Source organism: Dryas octopetala, chromosome 8 (genome assembly GCF_963921425.1).
Source record: "Dryas octopetala chromosome 8, drDryOcto1.1, whole genome shotgun sequence".
In the NCBI taxonomy this organism is placed as follows: domain Eukaryota; kingdom Viridiplantae; phylum Streptophyta; class Magnoliopsida; order Rosales; family Rosaceae; genus Dryas; species Dryas octopetala.
In genome coordinates this window covers 1,717,460-1,735,045 of record NC_141373.1, presented here as the reverse complement: position 1 = coordinate 1,735,045, position 17,586 = coordinate 1,717,460, and the positions used below count along the sequence as shown (strand labels likewise).

Below are 17,586 nucleotides of genomic sequence, written 5' to 3'. Positions count from 1 at the left end.
ATATGTTTAGACTTGTGTTAAGACCATCTTAACTTATTGGAACCAATTAATTTAACATATAGCCAGCTAATCCCTATTTTTAAGTATATCGAATAGTCACCCCACCATTCAGTACTTGACTAATGTCACTATGTCTGAGATATCACAATTGTGTTCAGTAATGCTTTAGTAGTATATTTGCTAATTACACATCTCATAAGATGGTATCCACATGCATAAATTTCTGAATAGTGCATGCAGGCAGCTCAGTAGCTCTTCAGCATTTTTTTTGGCCACTGAATAGTGCTTTCCGTTAATAAACGGTCAAAGACCAGCCACGTCGGCAGCTAAAAAATGCTTTTGGCATTAAAACACCCTACCAGTACCATAGGTTGTACACTTGTACAAGAAATATAGGTAATAAATGTGGTACAAAATTTTTTATTTGTTAGTAGTTAGTACTACTGTTTTTTCGATTAAATGCTTAATTGTTGGCAGTGAATATTTAGTACTCTGTACACCACGTTAGAACTTAGAACGTACTTAATATCTTAAATGATTATATATCATGTTTTTTTTTTGGTCAACAATTGATTATATATCATTTTAAATATGAATCAATGAGGGGGTTGAGGCCAATTAAAGGAGGCCCAACTGGAATCTACAATTTGCTAACTTTAAAGCAAGTGTTCATCAAATAATTGCAGTCGTTCCAAGTAGCTGTTGTATTATTTGATGCAGCTTTTAGCGAAGCCCATATCCAAAATCTTAGAACGGGTCCAAAATGGCTTCAACTGGACCACTCCTTTCAGTATTACAAGGCCTTCACAGCCCAAACCAAAAGTACAGAAAACAATCAAGTATGAGTTTGGGCTGAACAAGGCCCAAGAAGCAAACCCCATAGGCCTACAAAGTATTTTTTTCTTCATGGTCTGCAGAACATGATGTCCACGTGTAGAGTGTAGCAAGTAACCATCCTCTACGGCTTTATCCTCATAAATTTGACGTTATTGTATGTGTCCCCATTCAGTAATGCTACACTTACCACATTTTTATACCACAATTTCATACCATCTTACATGGTATTCATATATTGGACACTACAAATTAAAAAATAAAACCTAAAAAAGAAAAAGGAAATACTCTTCCAATAAAGTAATGACACATCAGGTGGGATACAAATATGGGAAAAAAAATGTGGGACAACTAGCATTATTGGTCCCCATTTGCTGAGGATCCACATCCTTGTCGAAAATGGTGAGAATAGCAACAAGTTTAGGCAACAAGTTTAGGCAACTAAATAAAGAAAAAGATAGACCGCATTAACTGTCCCATTATAACTCATAGGGCACAAACTTAATGGTGATGATATTAATGCCAAACTCAAAACTGGTTTAAGTTGCTCTCAATCTCAAACATTTGTGAAAAACTCTTTTAAGGCAAAGCAAAGCTAATCAACCCCATCCCACCATTTGGATTTTAATGGAAGAAGAAACCACCCTTCTGCACACATAACAACATTGCCCACAACCGTCTTATTCGTTTGCAACCCTCACAGGCTCACACCCAGGTCAGTCCCACTCAATTATCTCTAAATTTTCATCTTTTATTTTCACAATTGTAATGTTACTATGATTTGTAATCAATTTCTTATCTGGGTCAAATCACCTTGAAGTTTAATTTCTGGTACGTTCTTTTTTATTTATTTTTTATTTTTCTATTTTCAGTTGCATTTCTTACTCATATACAAACAAAATTGCGTAATGGGTATGTAAGTATATGAGGAGTGCTTAGGCAGTGCAGATTTTTTTTTTTTGTAGGTAGCCCTGAAGTTTTTGCCTTTTTGTTTCAACTCATAACATATTGACTTTGTTTGGGTATGTGATTGACAACCTCTATGTGGAAAAGTGTGTTTTTGTCTAAGTTTTGGTAATGAATGTTACTGAAAGTTATGATCTGGATGCATAGATTTGATTTTTGAATTTTTTGTATTTCCGATGATGGCATAGATTGTTGGAGGCTGTTATTTCTTCTTGTCAGTTGTTTGGATTTGATGGGTTCTCTGTTCCTGTTTGTTGTTGCAGCTAACTAATTGCAAAGACTTCTTTGAAATAAGTAATTTACCTTATCAATTGATGTTACTGAACAATCACTGAATCTTTAATCTGCTGAGAAAAAAATTAACTTTTTGGGGTGTAATAGTGGTGGGTTTGGGATGAATCCTTCTTTATGCTATAGACGCATGTGCCTCCCTTTATTTTTTTCCTCAGATTTGCAATATGAAGATAGAGTAAATTCAATTTTCTTAGAACCTTCTTACATTTTATTCATATCTGTGGGATTCTTCAGGTTCAAACTTGAAAGAGTCTGAAAAGTGAAAACATGAAGCTCAAAGAAGGAAATTCAGTGGAGGTGTTAAGAAAAGAAAATGATCTGTGTAGGTCCTGGTTTTCTGCTGAAGTAATTGCAATTGATGGCGATGACTTCATTGTGAGGTACAAGTTACTTATGGACCACAAAGGAGAGATGGCCGTGGAAAGGGTGTACAAAAACGACATTAGGCCTCAGCCTCCACATGAGAAGGGAGAGAGATGGATTGTTGGTGACATAGTGGAAGTATTTGATATGAAGTGTTGGAAGGTTGGGAAGGTAGCAAAGATATCGAAGAATAATCGTTTTGTCATTAAATTTCTTGGGTCCATCCAACTTAAGGAATTTCATGCATCTAATCTGAGGATCCGGCAAGCTTGGCACAAGAACAAGTGGTCAGTGATTGAGAAGGTAAGGAAACCTAGTCAGTAATCAGTTGCTTCTATACTCTGTTTCTGATTGGTGTCCCTTGGCCCATTTTAATTTTTCCTTCTTTATTAATCTTTGGTCTAGTGCTTAGTCAAAATTATTTTTGGCATGCTTTGGTGCTACGCAATTACTATTCTCACTAGCAATCACATCCTGCTTTTAGGACACTATATTCTATAAACTCTTACATCTTAGATAGACGAGAATGTATGCAAGATGACTTCTTGCAACATGAGGCAAATTTTGCCAAATGGAGTAATTTTTCCTGCTCTATTAAGAGGAAATCTTATTTCTCTATTTAACTTGTGTGAGAGATCTGTGCTGGTTAATACAACTTATTGGATTCTGACGCCTGAGCACACATGCCTGCAGGTTCAAAACAAAAACCAGATTGCTAGAAGTTTTAGAAGGAATAATTTAAAACAAACCGCGAGCTTGGTTTGGAGGGATTCACTAGAGGCAAGTTGTGAAGAAACTTGCTCAAAAGAGAAAGATGGACAGAAACACCTTATGAAGGGTAAGCTTGATCATCCTAAATTGTGCCTCACTGTGAGGACTATGATGAAAAGTCGTGCTTGTTGTCCTGAACCATCCTCCAAGGACCTGCTTGCAGAAATAAGCTGCAAGAGAAGAAAAGCAAACATTAATGTGGGAACATGTGACAGGCCTTTGGAGGGTAACCATTGGTTATTTATGCAGGTAGATAAAACATCAATGAACAAATCTACTGATATAGATTCCAAAAGGCAAAAAGCAACAAGTTATGGGATGCATAAATCATTTCAGTCTACTCAGTGTACTGAGGATAGTTACCAATGCTCTGTGGCTAGTTGTAGTTTGAACGAATTTGCTGACTCTCACAATGGAAGTTCCCAAGAACTTGGAGAAAATGTTTGTGACAGTTCCGATGCCGAGTCATCATTTCCATCTTTGTCTGGCAGAAAATTCTTATCCCCATCACCTAGACACACACCGGATGCTGACATTCATGAATTAGAGCTTCAAGCTTACAAGTCAACTCTGCAGGTGCTCTATGCTTCAGGTCCCTTAAGTTGGGAGCAGGAATCCCTCCTAACAAATCTTCGCCTATCCCTTCACATTTCAAATGAGGAACATTTGCTCCAGTTGAGGCACCTCTTGTCTGCACAAGTTCTTTGATAATCTCCATACCATTCCACCACCCTCCAACTCCAAGTAGCTTTCAATCACTGGCCTATGAGGTTGCTTCTTGTACAAGTGTAAATATATGTAATTTGCTTTAGAGGGAATTGAGTTTTGTTTATGAAAATTCTAGCCATAGGCACTATAAATAACATATGCAACCTGATGATATACTTTCAATTAGTACCATCCAGCTCTACTTGGGTCCGCTTGCTTGAGTTTTCTTTAAAATGTGGTAATTTTTCTTTTTCCAAATGAGGTTTGTTTTCCGAAAAACTCATGGCCTATACGAAGGCATACTGAAGGAATTTGTTGGAATTGTCTTGCACCATCCGTGTCCATTGTAGCGAAAGGGAATCAGCCTTCTGTCGCTGCTAAAGGGTCACTTGGTCAGCTAGTATTGGATCCCCACCCCATTTTGTAGTCCTGCCTATGAAGATAATTAAACATTTGGACCCAAGCAGAGGTTTATATCATGCACCAAGTAGAAGTTCTTTTTAAATCTGGTTTATTTGGACCCAAGTAGATGATTAAGGCTTTAATCATCCTCATTCACTTTAAAGCATATTTTTCTTTTCCTTCTTTTATAAGCTGTCACGGGAAGATCAAAGCAAAAATCACAAAAAACACACAAAGGGGGGTGGGGGGAAAAGAAAAGTGAATGACATGCGCAATTGGGTCATCAATGTCAGAACTCAATGAGAAACTGTCTGCTTATTGGGTTTTCCCACCATTATGTGCTACTTTTAGCTTGTGTTATGTCTGGCATGAGCTGGTATCCTTGTACAACAACACTAATCTTTTAACCCTTTAACAACATTGCTGCATAATTTCTGGAGATCGGCACTAGAAGACAAAAATTTTTGTTTCAGCTCATTGAAGAAGCACAGTTGGTGGAATTTATGGTGCGTTTGGATGAAGTAATTTGAAACTACTAAGGAATTCACAAATGACGGAATTAAAAATGACGTGATTTAAAATTCTAGAATTTGTAAATTCTCTTGTTTGGATAAATGTAATCATAATGGAATTTAAATACGAAATTTATAGTAGTTTTATAAAAGAGTGATGGTGATGGTGATGGTGATGGTGGCAATAATAAAAATGATGTTTGTGGTAAGTTGATGATGGTAGTAGGGGTGATGGCCCACGGGCGTGGGGAGAAATGGTGATGGCAAAAATTGGGGTATTGGAGGTGGTGGCAACGGCGACATTGGCGGTGAAGGTGGTGGCGACGGCAACGGCAATGGTGATGGTGATGGCACTGGTGATGGAGGCGGCGGCGGCGGTGTCAGTGTCGGTGATGGCGGCGTCAGTGGTGGTGACAGTGGCGGCGATGGTAGTGGTAATAGTGGCGGCTGTGGTGGTGTTGGTGGTGGTGGCAGCGGGTAGTGGTAGTGATGGTGGCAGTGGCAGTGTCGGTGGTGGTGGTGGTAACGGTGGCGACGGTGGTGGTCGTAGTGGTGGTGGCAAAGGTGGCGGCGGTGGTGGTCGTAGTGGTGGCAAAGGTGGTGGTGGTGGCGGCGGAGGTGGTGTAGGTGGTTGCAGTGGTGATGGTGGCGGCAGAGGTGGCGGTGGCGGTGGCAGTGGTGGTGGTGGTAGCGGCGACATGGTGGTAGTGGTGGTGGTATTGTAATTAATTTGGCAAGGTGATGGGTGGACACGACTTTTTTTTTTTATAAAAATTGGAATTTTGAAAATGACACCAATTTAGGTGGAATTTAAACTTGGAATTTACAGCCTTCAAATCCCAAGTTTTTTTCCATATAGAATTTACGAAATTCTATATTTATGGACCCAAACAAGGAAATTAGAGCATGTAATTTCTTAAATGCTGAGTTTTGTTTAAATTCCAAGTTTTTTTTCTCCATCCAAACACACCATTAATGTACAAACTTTATATGAAATACTAGTAAACTCTACATTCAATACGGTCAACCTACAAGTGTCAGCACAAACGTAAGGGAAAACTAGCAATGGTGCTGTAGCAGGTGAACATTTCTGCTTATAGAGCCTCCTGCAACCATGGCAACAAATGTTAAATTGCATCAAATCAGAGTATCCAGCAGCTGCAACTTTGTGAATTCTGGGGTCCTTCAAACCATCGATCCCATAATAGACTTATAGGCCCATTTGTTCTGCCATCAGAATAAGTCAAGGATAGAGCAATAAGAAATTGAAGCAACCTGTATTAATACAAAGTGAGGAGATTGGTTATGGAACTTACACTGGGAGTAGAGGATCCGACCTGCCTTCGACGTAGGGCAGCAATCTAAGTGACACCAACAGAACAGATCATCAATTATGGTTGAGTTTTATCAGATTTGTCATGGTGGGACAAGGAGTTAACAAATGAGTGCAATAATTGAAACACTCTCTGTGTTTTTCACAATTAAAAGAATCATTTCTCATACTTACTCCAAACATATTGTTGAGACGTTTTCTGTTCTTTCGAGCTCTCCCAACTCTTCCTGGATACAGAAAGAAATGAAGTGACATTAAAATGCAATTGAGTGTGCACGAACACAACAATGAATTTCTGCAACACTTTTAAATATGAACACACTGCAGATAATATGATGTCTTTTGACATAAATGTGAATGTGGAAAAGAAAGACTTACTGACTTGCATACACAGTATTCGTAATATGAATCCCTCTCACAAAAAAGCCATAAACCACACAATTTTTTCAACTGTTTAATCACAAGCGAGCATTTACTCTGTCTAAGAGGTTGTAGTAATGTACCAAAAGACTGTGTGCAGCGTATGTATCAATATCATAGAATATAGCACTAGCTCAGAAAACCAAGACACAAGAAACTGCTGGAGACACATAGAAATTGCTGGAGAACTGCACATTAGAGCAAGACCTAGAACAATTCAAGGGATGTGGAATCTCAAAACGTCCCACAAGATAAATAAACAAAGCAAAGAATGTCAGCCAAAAGAAAATTCCTACATATACAATCCAAGAATCCTTGTGGTCCTAAGAAGACTAGAAAATCCCTACAGCATCAATGCTTTGGAATATTAAAATAGAACTAACCATCAGTTTAACTTGGTGTATACGACCTTCTAAGACTTGAGTTCTGAAGATGTTCCTTTTATACCTTGACTAGATTAAGCATTTGAGGGCTAATGATGTGACATTATACCACAAAATGCACCATAAGGGATGTATATGGTTAAAACATAAACTAACTACTGCTTTGTGTTATCGTTTCACAATATTAATAATCAAACGTGATTCTCACAAAGCTAAAAAGGGTGGCTGAAAACATCCCACATCAAGGACCGAAAAGGATTGACTGTTTACATGATCCATATAGCTGAGTTAACAACGAATTTGTTGATCAAATTATCATTCTCCCTCTTGATTTGCACCACGTTATATCCAGTGGATTCAAGCTTATTTTGCCCCTAAATCAGCCGTTAATAAAACCAATGTGATTGATCTACTGAAGAATTAATGTACATTCTTGAGTTTTCTAATCAAAGAGTTCTCATATGATCCTCTGTTTTCAACAATGTGCTGTTAACTAGGTCTGCAGTCTAATTTGCTAATATCATCAATTATATAGATGACTACCCATCTATTAACAAAATTCCTGAATTACTAAAATCAATTATGACAAGCATGCAAAAGCTAAATCCCTCAGTGCCCATCAGAGTGGAACATCCCAAGGTTGACCACTCTATGCCCGAATCTGAATATGTAGTCAAAACCCATTTCCCATCTAAGAAAACTTTTTTTTCCTTAAAAACTAGTCTCTAGAATACTAAAAGAAGCAATGTCTTGGCAAATATAAGAAAACCCCATTTTATTTTTTATTTTTTTTTCTTTTAATAAACAAAAAGGTTCCTTTCCTTCCTTTTGTTACCCAAAATGAAAACTTTTTTACATACTCCTTCCCCCTCCCCCTTCAGCATTGTTCAGAGCAAAAAGTTTTATTGCAATGTGTAATATTTTTTTAAGAAAAGAAGAAAAAGAAAGAATCAATTAATGAGCTACAGGGAAGAACATGAGCTGCATGCTAAGCTATCCAGTATACTACAACTGGATTTGGAACCTCAAAAAGAGCAAAGAAAGAAGTGGGAAATGTTTTTACAAGCAAGAAGTTTCCCGGGAAACAAACAACATTCAGAGAAAACAAGCAAGTGGCAACAAGGACCCAAGACAGAAAGTGAGAGAAAAAGAAGAAACCTGCAAGAATTTGAGTTCTTGTTCGAGGCGGTTGAGCTCAGCCAGAATCCGATGCCTTCCTCTGTTATCAGTGGTGGAGGCTCCTCCTCCTCCTCCTCCTCCTCCTAGTGAAGAAGCACCCAGCTGTGACTGCTGTTCGTCTACAAACGACGCCGTATCGGACGCCATTTTCCACAGCCAACTCAAACACCCATTACAAACCCATGCCCAGTAGCAGCATACAGATCTGGTGGGTGTTGTGTCTCAGGCTCACAGAGTTGGTTGAGAGAGAATTTTCGTACAACTTCGACTTTTCTCTCCCCTCTATATTCTAACAAGTAAACAACCCACAAAAGCACTTAAAAAAAAGGACTTGGAAGCTAAGCCGTTTTATTTTCAAGACTCGTGAGAAGAGTGATTGTGTTGATTATTATTGATTAGGCTTTATTTTATATTTAATACCTAAATTTTGATATTTGTTTTAGTGTGGTACCTAAATTTTTATTTGTTTTAAGTGAGTATCTAAATTTTTATTTTGTATCTAAGAGGTACCAAAATAAATTTATGTTAAAATTGTCAACAAAAATTAGAGGCAATATAGTCAAAGTATATTTTAATTATTTTCTCTATATATTTAAAATTATAAAAAATAAACAACAAACAACAAACAACAAACAACAAATAACAAACAACAAACAACAAACAGAAAAAAAAACAAAAAATTATAATTAAAATATAAATATAAATATAAATATAAATTTTTTGAAATGACCATATTGTCTCTAACTTTTGTTAACAATTTTAATAGAAATTCACATGGGTATCTATTAGACACAAAATAAAAGTTTAAATACTCAATTGAGACAAATAAAAATTTAAGTAATACATTAAGATAATGATTAAAGTTTAAATATTAAATATGAAAAAAATTCTACTAATTTATTTATATTTTAACGGGACTACGTGTTTTTCTAGAGCATAGTGGCCACCACAGCAAGATGCGGTTTTTGGCTTTGGGCCTTTGGCTTTGGAAAGTGCCTTTTGTTCTCGTTAGCTTACTTCCCACTTGGAAAAGTGTTTCCTTTGCTGTCTGTCTCTTTTGTGTTTCCAATTTTCCATGGACTCTCTTTAATCTTTATGTTTCTACTCTCTTTATGATTTTAGAAATGGTTTTTAAAAGAGAGACTGGAATCACCAAATAGAGATTGGACTTGCCAAGAGCCTAGGATGATGCAAAAACCTTTTTAAGGTGAAGAAAATAATAATAAATCACATGTAATTATTTTATCTTTTATTTACGACAAATAGCTTTATTAAATACAATCGTTTATAAAAGTATGAAGATCTGTGAACTATTCATTAGTGTGAGATCACATTCACAAATGGTTTCTAGTGTTATGTATTCACCGACACCATATCCAATCTAAAAGTTTATGAAGTAGCTTCTATTTCAAGAAACATTTGCTGTGATCCTATGGCTAGTGCATGTGTATGCTGTATTGGGGTTAAGTTGCACATGATTCTTTTAGGGATCCATGTCTTAGATAAAAGCAAACAATTTTCACAATATTTTTGGACAAACAAGGTAGCTATGTGCACTTCAATCACATGACAAACCAGTTAATTTAGTATGCTTGAGTTCTTATTACATTAGGTGATGAGTACATCATACGTTTCCTCATAGAAACGCACAACCAAAAACAAAACTCTCACCCCCCTGCAGTTTTAGGCACCACTAAAGGAATGTCTTCGAAGCCGCCATACACTGAATTATGCTTGGAACCATCATACTTCTCCCCATCACCCCACAATGCATAAGCCTCCTCTCCATGAATTGCATCATCCCCAAACTGCAACTCATCCTCCAAAAGCCTAAGCGGAATAAATTGCCTTAAGAACAAACAGATGATGCTCGTCGTAACAACGTTTACACAAATCACAAACACTATTCCAAGGATTTGAATTCCCATTTGCTTGAACCCTGCCTTGATTTTGCCACTTTCGAAGCCGTAGGCAAGGCCAATGTAGTGCTGCCAATCCGTTACTAGATAGAAGAGGCGGCAGAGCTTTGGGTGGGCAAAGAAGCCCGCGAGGATGCCGCCTAGGCTTCCGGCCACAGCGTGGGTGTGGAACACTGCCATGGTGTCGTCTACATGCCTTAGGAGCTTGATTTTCTTGTGGAGAACCATCATGGTGTACCATGGGATGCTTCCGGACATTATTCCCATTATGATTGCTGCCCAACCTTGGACCACCCCTATTGATAAAAAAATTATATACTCAATTCAATTAGTACTCATGTGGCAACTCAAACAAAATTAGCTAGTGCATTAACGATTAACATTTTACGGGATATATATCATATACGTGTCGATATGTGATATACTGATATGAATATCGTATGATATACAAACAGATTTAACAATTTATAAATTTATATTTGGTATAAAAAATTAAACCCATCCAAATTTTAGAGTTAAAAATGTGTTGCTAATGTTATAATCATAGAATTTTCTTATATCTTATCTTTAGGTAGGCATATATAAGTATATAACCCCATTTCAAATTAAAACAAAAGGGAATATTATGTTAAGGGGCTAAAATATACCAGCAGCAGGGGTTATGCAAACTAAGCCAGTGATCATGCCCTGTGTGGCCCCAATGACGGAGGGCTTCCCGAAGAAAGCTATGTCAAGCAAGAGCCACGTCAGCAAGCTAGAGGCAGTGCACACGTGGGTGTTGAGGACGGCCAGAGATGCGTCTGTGCTGACTGAGTAAGGATCTCCACCGTTGAATCCAGTCCACCCCATCCAAAGTAGGCCCGCCCCTGCCAGCATAAGCAAGATGTTGTTTGGCGGGAACCTCTCCCTGTCGTTGCTTGCTCTCGGTCCCACCTGCAAAAATAAAAACAATTACAATTTATTCATCAACAAAATAAGAATTTTTTTAAAAAATCGAAAACCAGCCAGAATTTGTACCATTTGTACTATTAAATCGATAACGTACATTTTGCCATTTTTCTAATTGCACCACATGTTTTGTATCTACAAGTATAAAATTCTTAATAGAAAGCTAAGACCACTTAAACAAGTGGATATATTCTACTCCTATTAGAATGCAGTGTAAGAAATTGTGATACTAAGACCGTAGGCTTAATTTTAGGCTCTTTGGGTATATATATTTTTGTATCATGTGACAAGTAACAGAGAGATAGACATATAAAACGTATATACATAGTACCCAGTAAGCTGCAGTGAAACCAGCGACCCCAGAAGAGAGGTGAATGACAAATCCCCCAGAGTAATCAATAAGCCCCATCTTAAACAACCAGCCTTTGGGGTTCCAAATACTATAAGCAGTAATGGTATACGAGAATGTCAACCAAAGCGGCACAAACAACATCCACGCATGAAAGTTCATCCTTCCCAGCAACGCCCCAGCGATCAAAATCAACGTGATGGCTGCGAACACAAACTGAAAGTAGACCATGGTCGCGTTGGGTATGTAGCCCAGGAAGGCCTGCCGCAGGAGGAAGGCCTGGTCCATGGCTACGTTGGGCCGGCCCAAGAACGGCACAAGTGGGTCGCCAAATGACATTTGGTACCCCCAGCCCACCCAGCAGACCAATACCGCAGCAAAGGCGTAGAAGGCCATGAAGGCCGAGTTCACGGCCCACTTCTTTTTCACGATGCTCCCATAGAGGATCACGAGGCCCGGCACGCTTTGCATGCCCACCAGCGTGGCAGCCGTGAGCTGCCACGCGTTGTCCCCCTTGTTCATCCACGCGGGGCTGGCATCATCGGGCCGGAGGTTCTCCAGGAGGGCCATTTTGGTGGGTTAATGGGCTTGACCTGGGCCTTGGGCAGTTAGCTAGGCTTAGCTGACAAGTAGAAGAGTCAGTCTTTCACTCTTTTGAATACAATTGGATGCATGGCAAAGAATGCTTTATATAGTGTTTGTGTTTTTGACGCAGTGGAATTTGAACCTCGGCGCTTGCTGTAAACACGCCTGGACTATTATTAAACATGCCTGTAAGCCGGCGTGTGAAGTTACCGATACGTCCCTGGTGTATACAAGTGTTTTTCAGGTTGATTGTTGTAGGGGTCATGGTTAAGATTGTAATTTTGGAGGAGTAAAATGACAAGTATGAGATTCATGCATGGTGCATGGTTACTGAGAGATTCGTGTCACACTCTTATGTCTGTTTTTAATGGCGGGGAATCCAACCGCTACCAAGTATTCAGCACAGGAATTCCCGCCGAAATCGCATTCGCATGGGGCTAGCTAGCTTCTTTCTCTGGCCAATGATTGATGGTTCCAAAGGAACATGGAGTATTAAAATATTTAATTTTATTAGTGTTTGTACCTTTGTGCATGGCCTAATAGTTTATTTACATAAGTCAATATATGCAAGCTTCATTTCAAAGGTGGATGAATTGGAATCCTAAGATGTGGTAATTAAGGTACTTAATTAGGATTCTTCTTAATTGTTAATAAAAAAGGTATTAATTCCTAAGTAGTAGTTGTTGGGTTTAAGTGTTTAACATATATATGCTCTGTCTTAGTATTGTGGTTTTGACATTGTGTGCATTGTATCTATTTGTATCAGTATTCTTAAACAGAATGATAAAGAGCACCCAAGCTTGAGGAGAGTAAAGGCTAAACATATAATGCCTAAATTGAACATCAACAAGCTCATTGCAAATCTCAGAGTGGCCCACACTGATCGATCCCACCAACTGCTGACAGTAGAATTGATATAGCTGGAGTCAGCATCACATGATCCCCAATGAGCATGCATGCAAGAGCCAAACAGGACAGGGGATTTCATTATTATTTGTATGCCCCTCCAACCATCTCTTGCTTCTTGCAGTAAATGATTGCTCACTAGCTATATGAAATTCCAAATGTAGAACTACGTACTACTTAATGACTTTTGTATTTTTTTAATTTTTTAATTTTCTTTTTTGGTGAACTGAGGGCCTATAGGCCCAGTAAACTAAAGAAAACTAACTACCAACTCTTGAACATGCCTAATAAGTCAGGAAATAAAAGATAACCACAAGCCATAAGAGGTCTCTCAAACACAGAAAGACGTAAGTCAATGGTATGACCAATATGAGCTAACCCATCAGTCACACCATTCTTCTCCCTACAGATATATATGACTTTTTTCACTCTTGTATTATAAAAATGGGCAAACAAAATAAAATGAGCAATAACAAATAACTAGAAAAAATAAATAAAAGAGATACCAAATTTAACATTGTTCGGCAACTATTACGTCCACCAACAATAATATGTAGTAATTTCTTCCACTATGCAAAACGAGATTACAAGAAACAATCTCACCAATGCGGCTAAACTCTTTTTCTCTCTTGGATTCTCTCAAGCGGATTTATTAAGGCTTTTTTTTGTCTCAATCTCTCAAATGAAGCTAGATCTCTCTCTCTCTCTCTCTCTGTCTCAAATTCTATGAAATTTGAATGCCTTTCTAATGAACTTGGGAGCTTTTCTTTGGATTTTCTTGAGTTGATGGAAATGCAATGGGCTGATGCTTTTTTCATAGGCAATTAATACCTGGTGCATGAATTGTTCTTTTTACGGCCATGCGTTTAAGGAGCTGCTTCTTCCATTTCAAAGTTTGCTGCTCCGTCCTATATTAGCTATGTAGCTCTTTCATTTGCATTCAACAAAATCCATAACCACCCTAACTCTAAGCCATAGCTCTCATTGTTTCAAGGTGATTATATAGATATAGTCTCCTTGTATTAAATGAGCCACTTTATTTTGCTATGCATGTGTTTGAACTACCAACATGCATTTCTCCTCCACTAAGGAGGGAGATACGTATGGCCCATAATAAAGATAGAAGCTAAGAGTAAGAGATTAAAAAGACAAACAGAGAATAAATGTAGGAGCTAGCTCCAAAGCTAAAATTAACTAATTAGTACATTACCTTTATAACATTAGTTTATAAATATGCACACGTACTATTAACAAATAGTAATTCGATTTATGGGCCTAGTTGCTCTAGTTGAGAACGTTTATCTTCACTCAATGCATGCCAGAGTTGAGTTAATTACACTTACACCCCTTGAGGTTTATCGTTTTTTCACATACACCCCCTGAGGTTTCAATAATTACACATACATCCCTTGAGGTTTCAAAACTGTTGCATATAACCCCCTATATTGAGACGAAAATGATGAGAAATTATGCAAAAATGCATGCTAAGAGGTGAAGTGGCCTAATAAGATTACTCAAGGTGTAAGGTCCAACTTCAATACAAATATTTTCTTTTTTGTTTATTTATTTATTTTCTCTTGTAGGGGGTTATATGCAATAGTTTTGAAACCTCAAGGGATGTATGTGTAATTTTTGAAACTCCAGGGGATATATGTGAAAAGACGATAAACTTCAGGGGGTGTAAGTGTAATTAACTCTGCCAGAGTTCGAATCCCCCATTTCTCTGACTTCCCTTGTAACAAAAAGAATAATAATTCGATTTCTTTAGAAGATTACACACGGAATACGTGTGTGATAAAAGTTAGAAAATAAGTGGAGTAAAGGGCTGAAAGAAAGTAGACAAAAAAGATTTTGACGAAATTATTGTAATTTCTTCAATTTTAAAATTTATTGTTATTTTTTTCAAAAAATTCTTAAAATTTCCTATATCATTTGCTTCAAAATTTAAACCAAATTAAAAAATGAATAGGCTTTCGAGTAGATTTAAAACTTATTTTCCTTTTCTAGTATTTTGGAGTTTTCTGGCCTTAAAAAATAGGACCTTTTTTTTTTGGGCCACTAAAAAATAGGACTTAAAACTATAAAAACAAGGGGAAAAGTTTTGATCTTGTTCAGTTGTTCGTGTAACTGCAAGTACCACCACAAGAAGGCTTGGCTTAATCACAAGCATTTTGTTTGTATCCCTCTGGGCCAAAACCTGTGGTGCGTGTTCAGCACTGACAAGGTTTTTCCTTTCAAGCTCGCTCAGCTGGTAAGCTCCACTGAACATTTTTTTTATTGCCCCAATTCAAGAGAGAGATTAGTGAACACAAAAACACATGATATTCACTGAGAGTGGCAAACAATAGCCCAAAAACTGCTAGATTTGCATGTGGGTGTTTGTTGTAGTCTTCAGATTGCTGAACCCAAGTGAAATTCAGTAGTTTTCCTTTGTGGGATAGATCAAACCATGGCCTCTGCAATGCTCAATGGGGCTGAGAATCTCACATTCGTCAGAGGAATAACCCCAAATGGGTTAGGTTTCTTTCGGTCTGATCTTCATGGGAAGCAATTTCTCAAGATGGGTTTGGTTTCAAGCACAAGAATTTCCAAGTCTTGCTCTAGAACCATTGTGCCCAAGTGCAGCATCTCAGCTTCTAGGCCAGCTTCTCAGCCTAGGTTTATTCAGCACAAGAAAGAGGCTTTTTGGTTCTATAGGTTCCTCTCAATTGTGTATGACCATGTTATAAACCCTGGGCATTGGACTGAGGACATGAGAGATGAGGCACTCGAACCAGCTGATCTGAGTGATAGGAATATGATTGTTGTAGATGTTGGTGGTGGTACGGGCTTCACCACTTTGGGTATAGTTAAGCATGTGGATGCCAAGAATGTGACCATTCTTGACCAGTCCCCCCATCAGCTCGCTAAGGCTAAGCAGAAGGAGCCCTTGAAGGAGTGCAAGATTATTGAGGGTGATGCTGAGGACCTCCCTTTTAGAACTGATTATGCTGATCGATATGTTTCTGCAGGAAGGTACGTTGCTCATAATATTGTATTGGGTCTCTTCTCTAACTTTTATAATCTTCAAATTGCAATTTTCATAGAATTTTTTGATTGGGTTGCAATTTAAAGACTAGAAAGAAATACTATTATTGGTGTGTCTGTCAATTTCATTGTTACTAAAGGAAGAGTTAAACTTGTAAAGTACAGTTAGTGCGTGTTTGTGTCCATAGGGTATGCACTATGATGTGATTAAAGGAAGATTTAATTTTAAACATGTAAAGTACAATTAACAAAAAAAATTAAAAATCTCAGTCTAAATCATGTTTCCAAAACCCCTTTGACATTACGGTTGGTGAGGCATGTATATGTAGGTATTTTTGGTTTTCAAATGCTCACTTTATTCAAATGATTGAACTCCCGGTAGAACTATGGAGGATGGTTTTCATTTTGGTTCATCCTGAATGGGGTTGTCTGATTGCATTTTCTCAGTATTGAGTACTGGCCAGACCCACAGCGTGGCATCAAGGAAGCATACAGGGTCCTAAAACTTGGAGGAAAAGCATGCTTGATTGGTCCTGTGTACCCAACATTTTGGTTATCTCGCTTCTTTGCAGATGTGTGGATGCTTTTCCCGAAGGAGGAAGAGTACATTGAATGGTTCCAGAAGGCAGGATTTAAAGATGTCCAACTGAAAAGAATTGGCCCAAAATGGTATCGTGGGGTTCGTCGGCATGGATTGATAATGGGATGTTCTGTAACAGGCATTAAACCTGCATCTGGGGATTCTCCTTTACAGGTAATTTCTTTGGAGAACTCTGTTTGACCTATTTCCTGATTATTATTATTCTTCTGAGTTGGATTCCTTATTAGAGTTGATGTTTTGTGCATGCATATAATATCATGATGAATTGATAACCAATCACTTTGATGCAATTAGAGGATTCTAATATTTTTGTAGTTTGATTACTACATCGACTATTCTACAACTATTGGCACTTTGTACAAATGCAGAAACTTGCATTAGGCCCCCCAAAGCTCTATTTATATACGACCTTATAGTTTCCGGGACTTAGCCCCCAAAGCTCTATTTATATACAACCTTGTAGTTTCCAGAATTAAGTCCCGGAAGTTCCTGGTCACTTAATGAATCCTGGAACTGGAATCTTATTGCTGTCAATTGTGAATGAAGTTGAACTGTAATTCCAAAAGCAGATGGTGGCTGTACCAATTGGTTACAACCAGTGCAAAATATTGTTCTTGGTTTTCTTGGGATGCTTTACAAACCACTGTTCTTGTTTAGTGATGTGTAGAGGTTCCTTGTGTCTTATCTACCATTCATCTGTCTTGTGCTTCAATGCAGCTTGGTCCAAAAGAAGAGGATGTGGCAAAGCCTGTAAATCCGTTATCATTCCTTCTGCGCTTCATCCTGGGTGTCATGGCAGCAACGTACTATGTACTGGTGCCTGTATACATGTGGCTCAAGGATCAAATTGTACCGAAAGGTCAACCAATGTAAGAAAAAGAAGAGAGATACAGAGCCTCGTCAAATGTCATTTCAACCTCCTTGTATCCGTCGACATTTGACCTCTTTGTATTCGTTTCTTCTTGTTTTAGTCCTAGTAGACAGGCATAGTTTTCGTCAGTATGTGTGCAGGACAAGACTGAATTGTTGATAATCGCTAATAAGTTCCCATCAGAGTTTTAATTTTCTACTGTTTGAGCGGTACAA

At 38.0% G+C, this 17,586-nt stretch overlaps 3 protein-coding genes and 1 pseudogene across 5 annotated transcripts; 2 read left to right on the top strand and 2 right to left on the bottom strand.

Annotated features, from left to right (window-relative positions):
* The first annotated feature begins 1,347 nt into the window (after positions 1–1,347).
* LOC147275815 (uncharacterized) lies at positions 1,348–4,066 on the top strand. Of its 3 annotated transcripts, none has more exons than XM_086255012.1 (3): positions 1,348–1,549; positions 2,329–2,760; positions 3,151–4,066. In XM_086255012.1, exons 2-3 carry the CDS (start codon positions 2,362–2,364, stop codon positions 3,934–3,936), a joined length of 1,185 nt encoding a protein of 394 aa, XP_086111138.1. In that variant the 5' UTR covers positions 1,348–1,549; positions 2,329–2,361; the 3' UTR covers positions 3,937–4,066. The 3 variants fall into 3 exon arrangements, with proteins under 3 accessions (XP_086111138.1, XP_086111140.1, XP_086111139.1); XM_086255014.1 differs by lacking the exon at positions 1,348–1,549 and adding an exon at positions 1,763–1,856; XM_086255013.1 differs by lacking the exon at positions 1,348–1,549 and adding an exon at positions 1,811–1,908.
* A 1,503-nt stretch (positions 4,067–5,569) lies between these two features.
* On the bottom strand, positions 5,570–8,433 carry GG1 (Ggamma-subunit 1). The gene is made up of 4 exons (XM_086253323.1): positions 8,145–8,433; positions 6,358–6,410; positions 6,167–6,211; positions 5,570–6,077 (listed from the first exon to the last, which is right to left on the bottom strand). The coding sequence occupies exons 1-4, from the start codon at positions 8,310–8,312 to the stop codon at positions 5,993–5,995; spliced, it is 351 nt and encodes a 116-aa protein (XP_086109449.1). The 5' UTR covers positions 8,313–8,433; the 3' UTR covers positions 5,570–5,992.
* Positions 8,434–9,832: 1,399 nt separating this feature from the next.
* LOC147275813 (ammonium transporter 2 member 5 pseudogene) lies at positions 9,833–11,951 on the bottom strand (annotated as a pseudogene).
* Positions 11,952–14,998: 3,047 nt separating this feature from the next.
* APG1 (S-adenosyl-L-methionine-dependent methyltransferases superfamily protein) lies at positions 14,999–17,569 on the top strand. Its single transcript, XM_086253321.1, has 3 exons — positions 14,999–15,887; positions 16,347–16,653; positions 17,218–17,569. The coding sequence occupies exons 1-3, from the start codon at positions 15,322–15,324 to the stop codon at positions 17,371–17,373; spliced, it is 1,029 nt and encodes a 342-aa protein (XP_086109447.1). The 5' UTR covers positions 14,999–15,321; the 3' UTR covers positions 17,374–17,569.
* Positions 17,570–17,586: the final 17 nt, after the last annotated feature.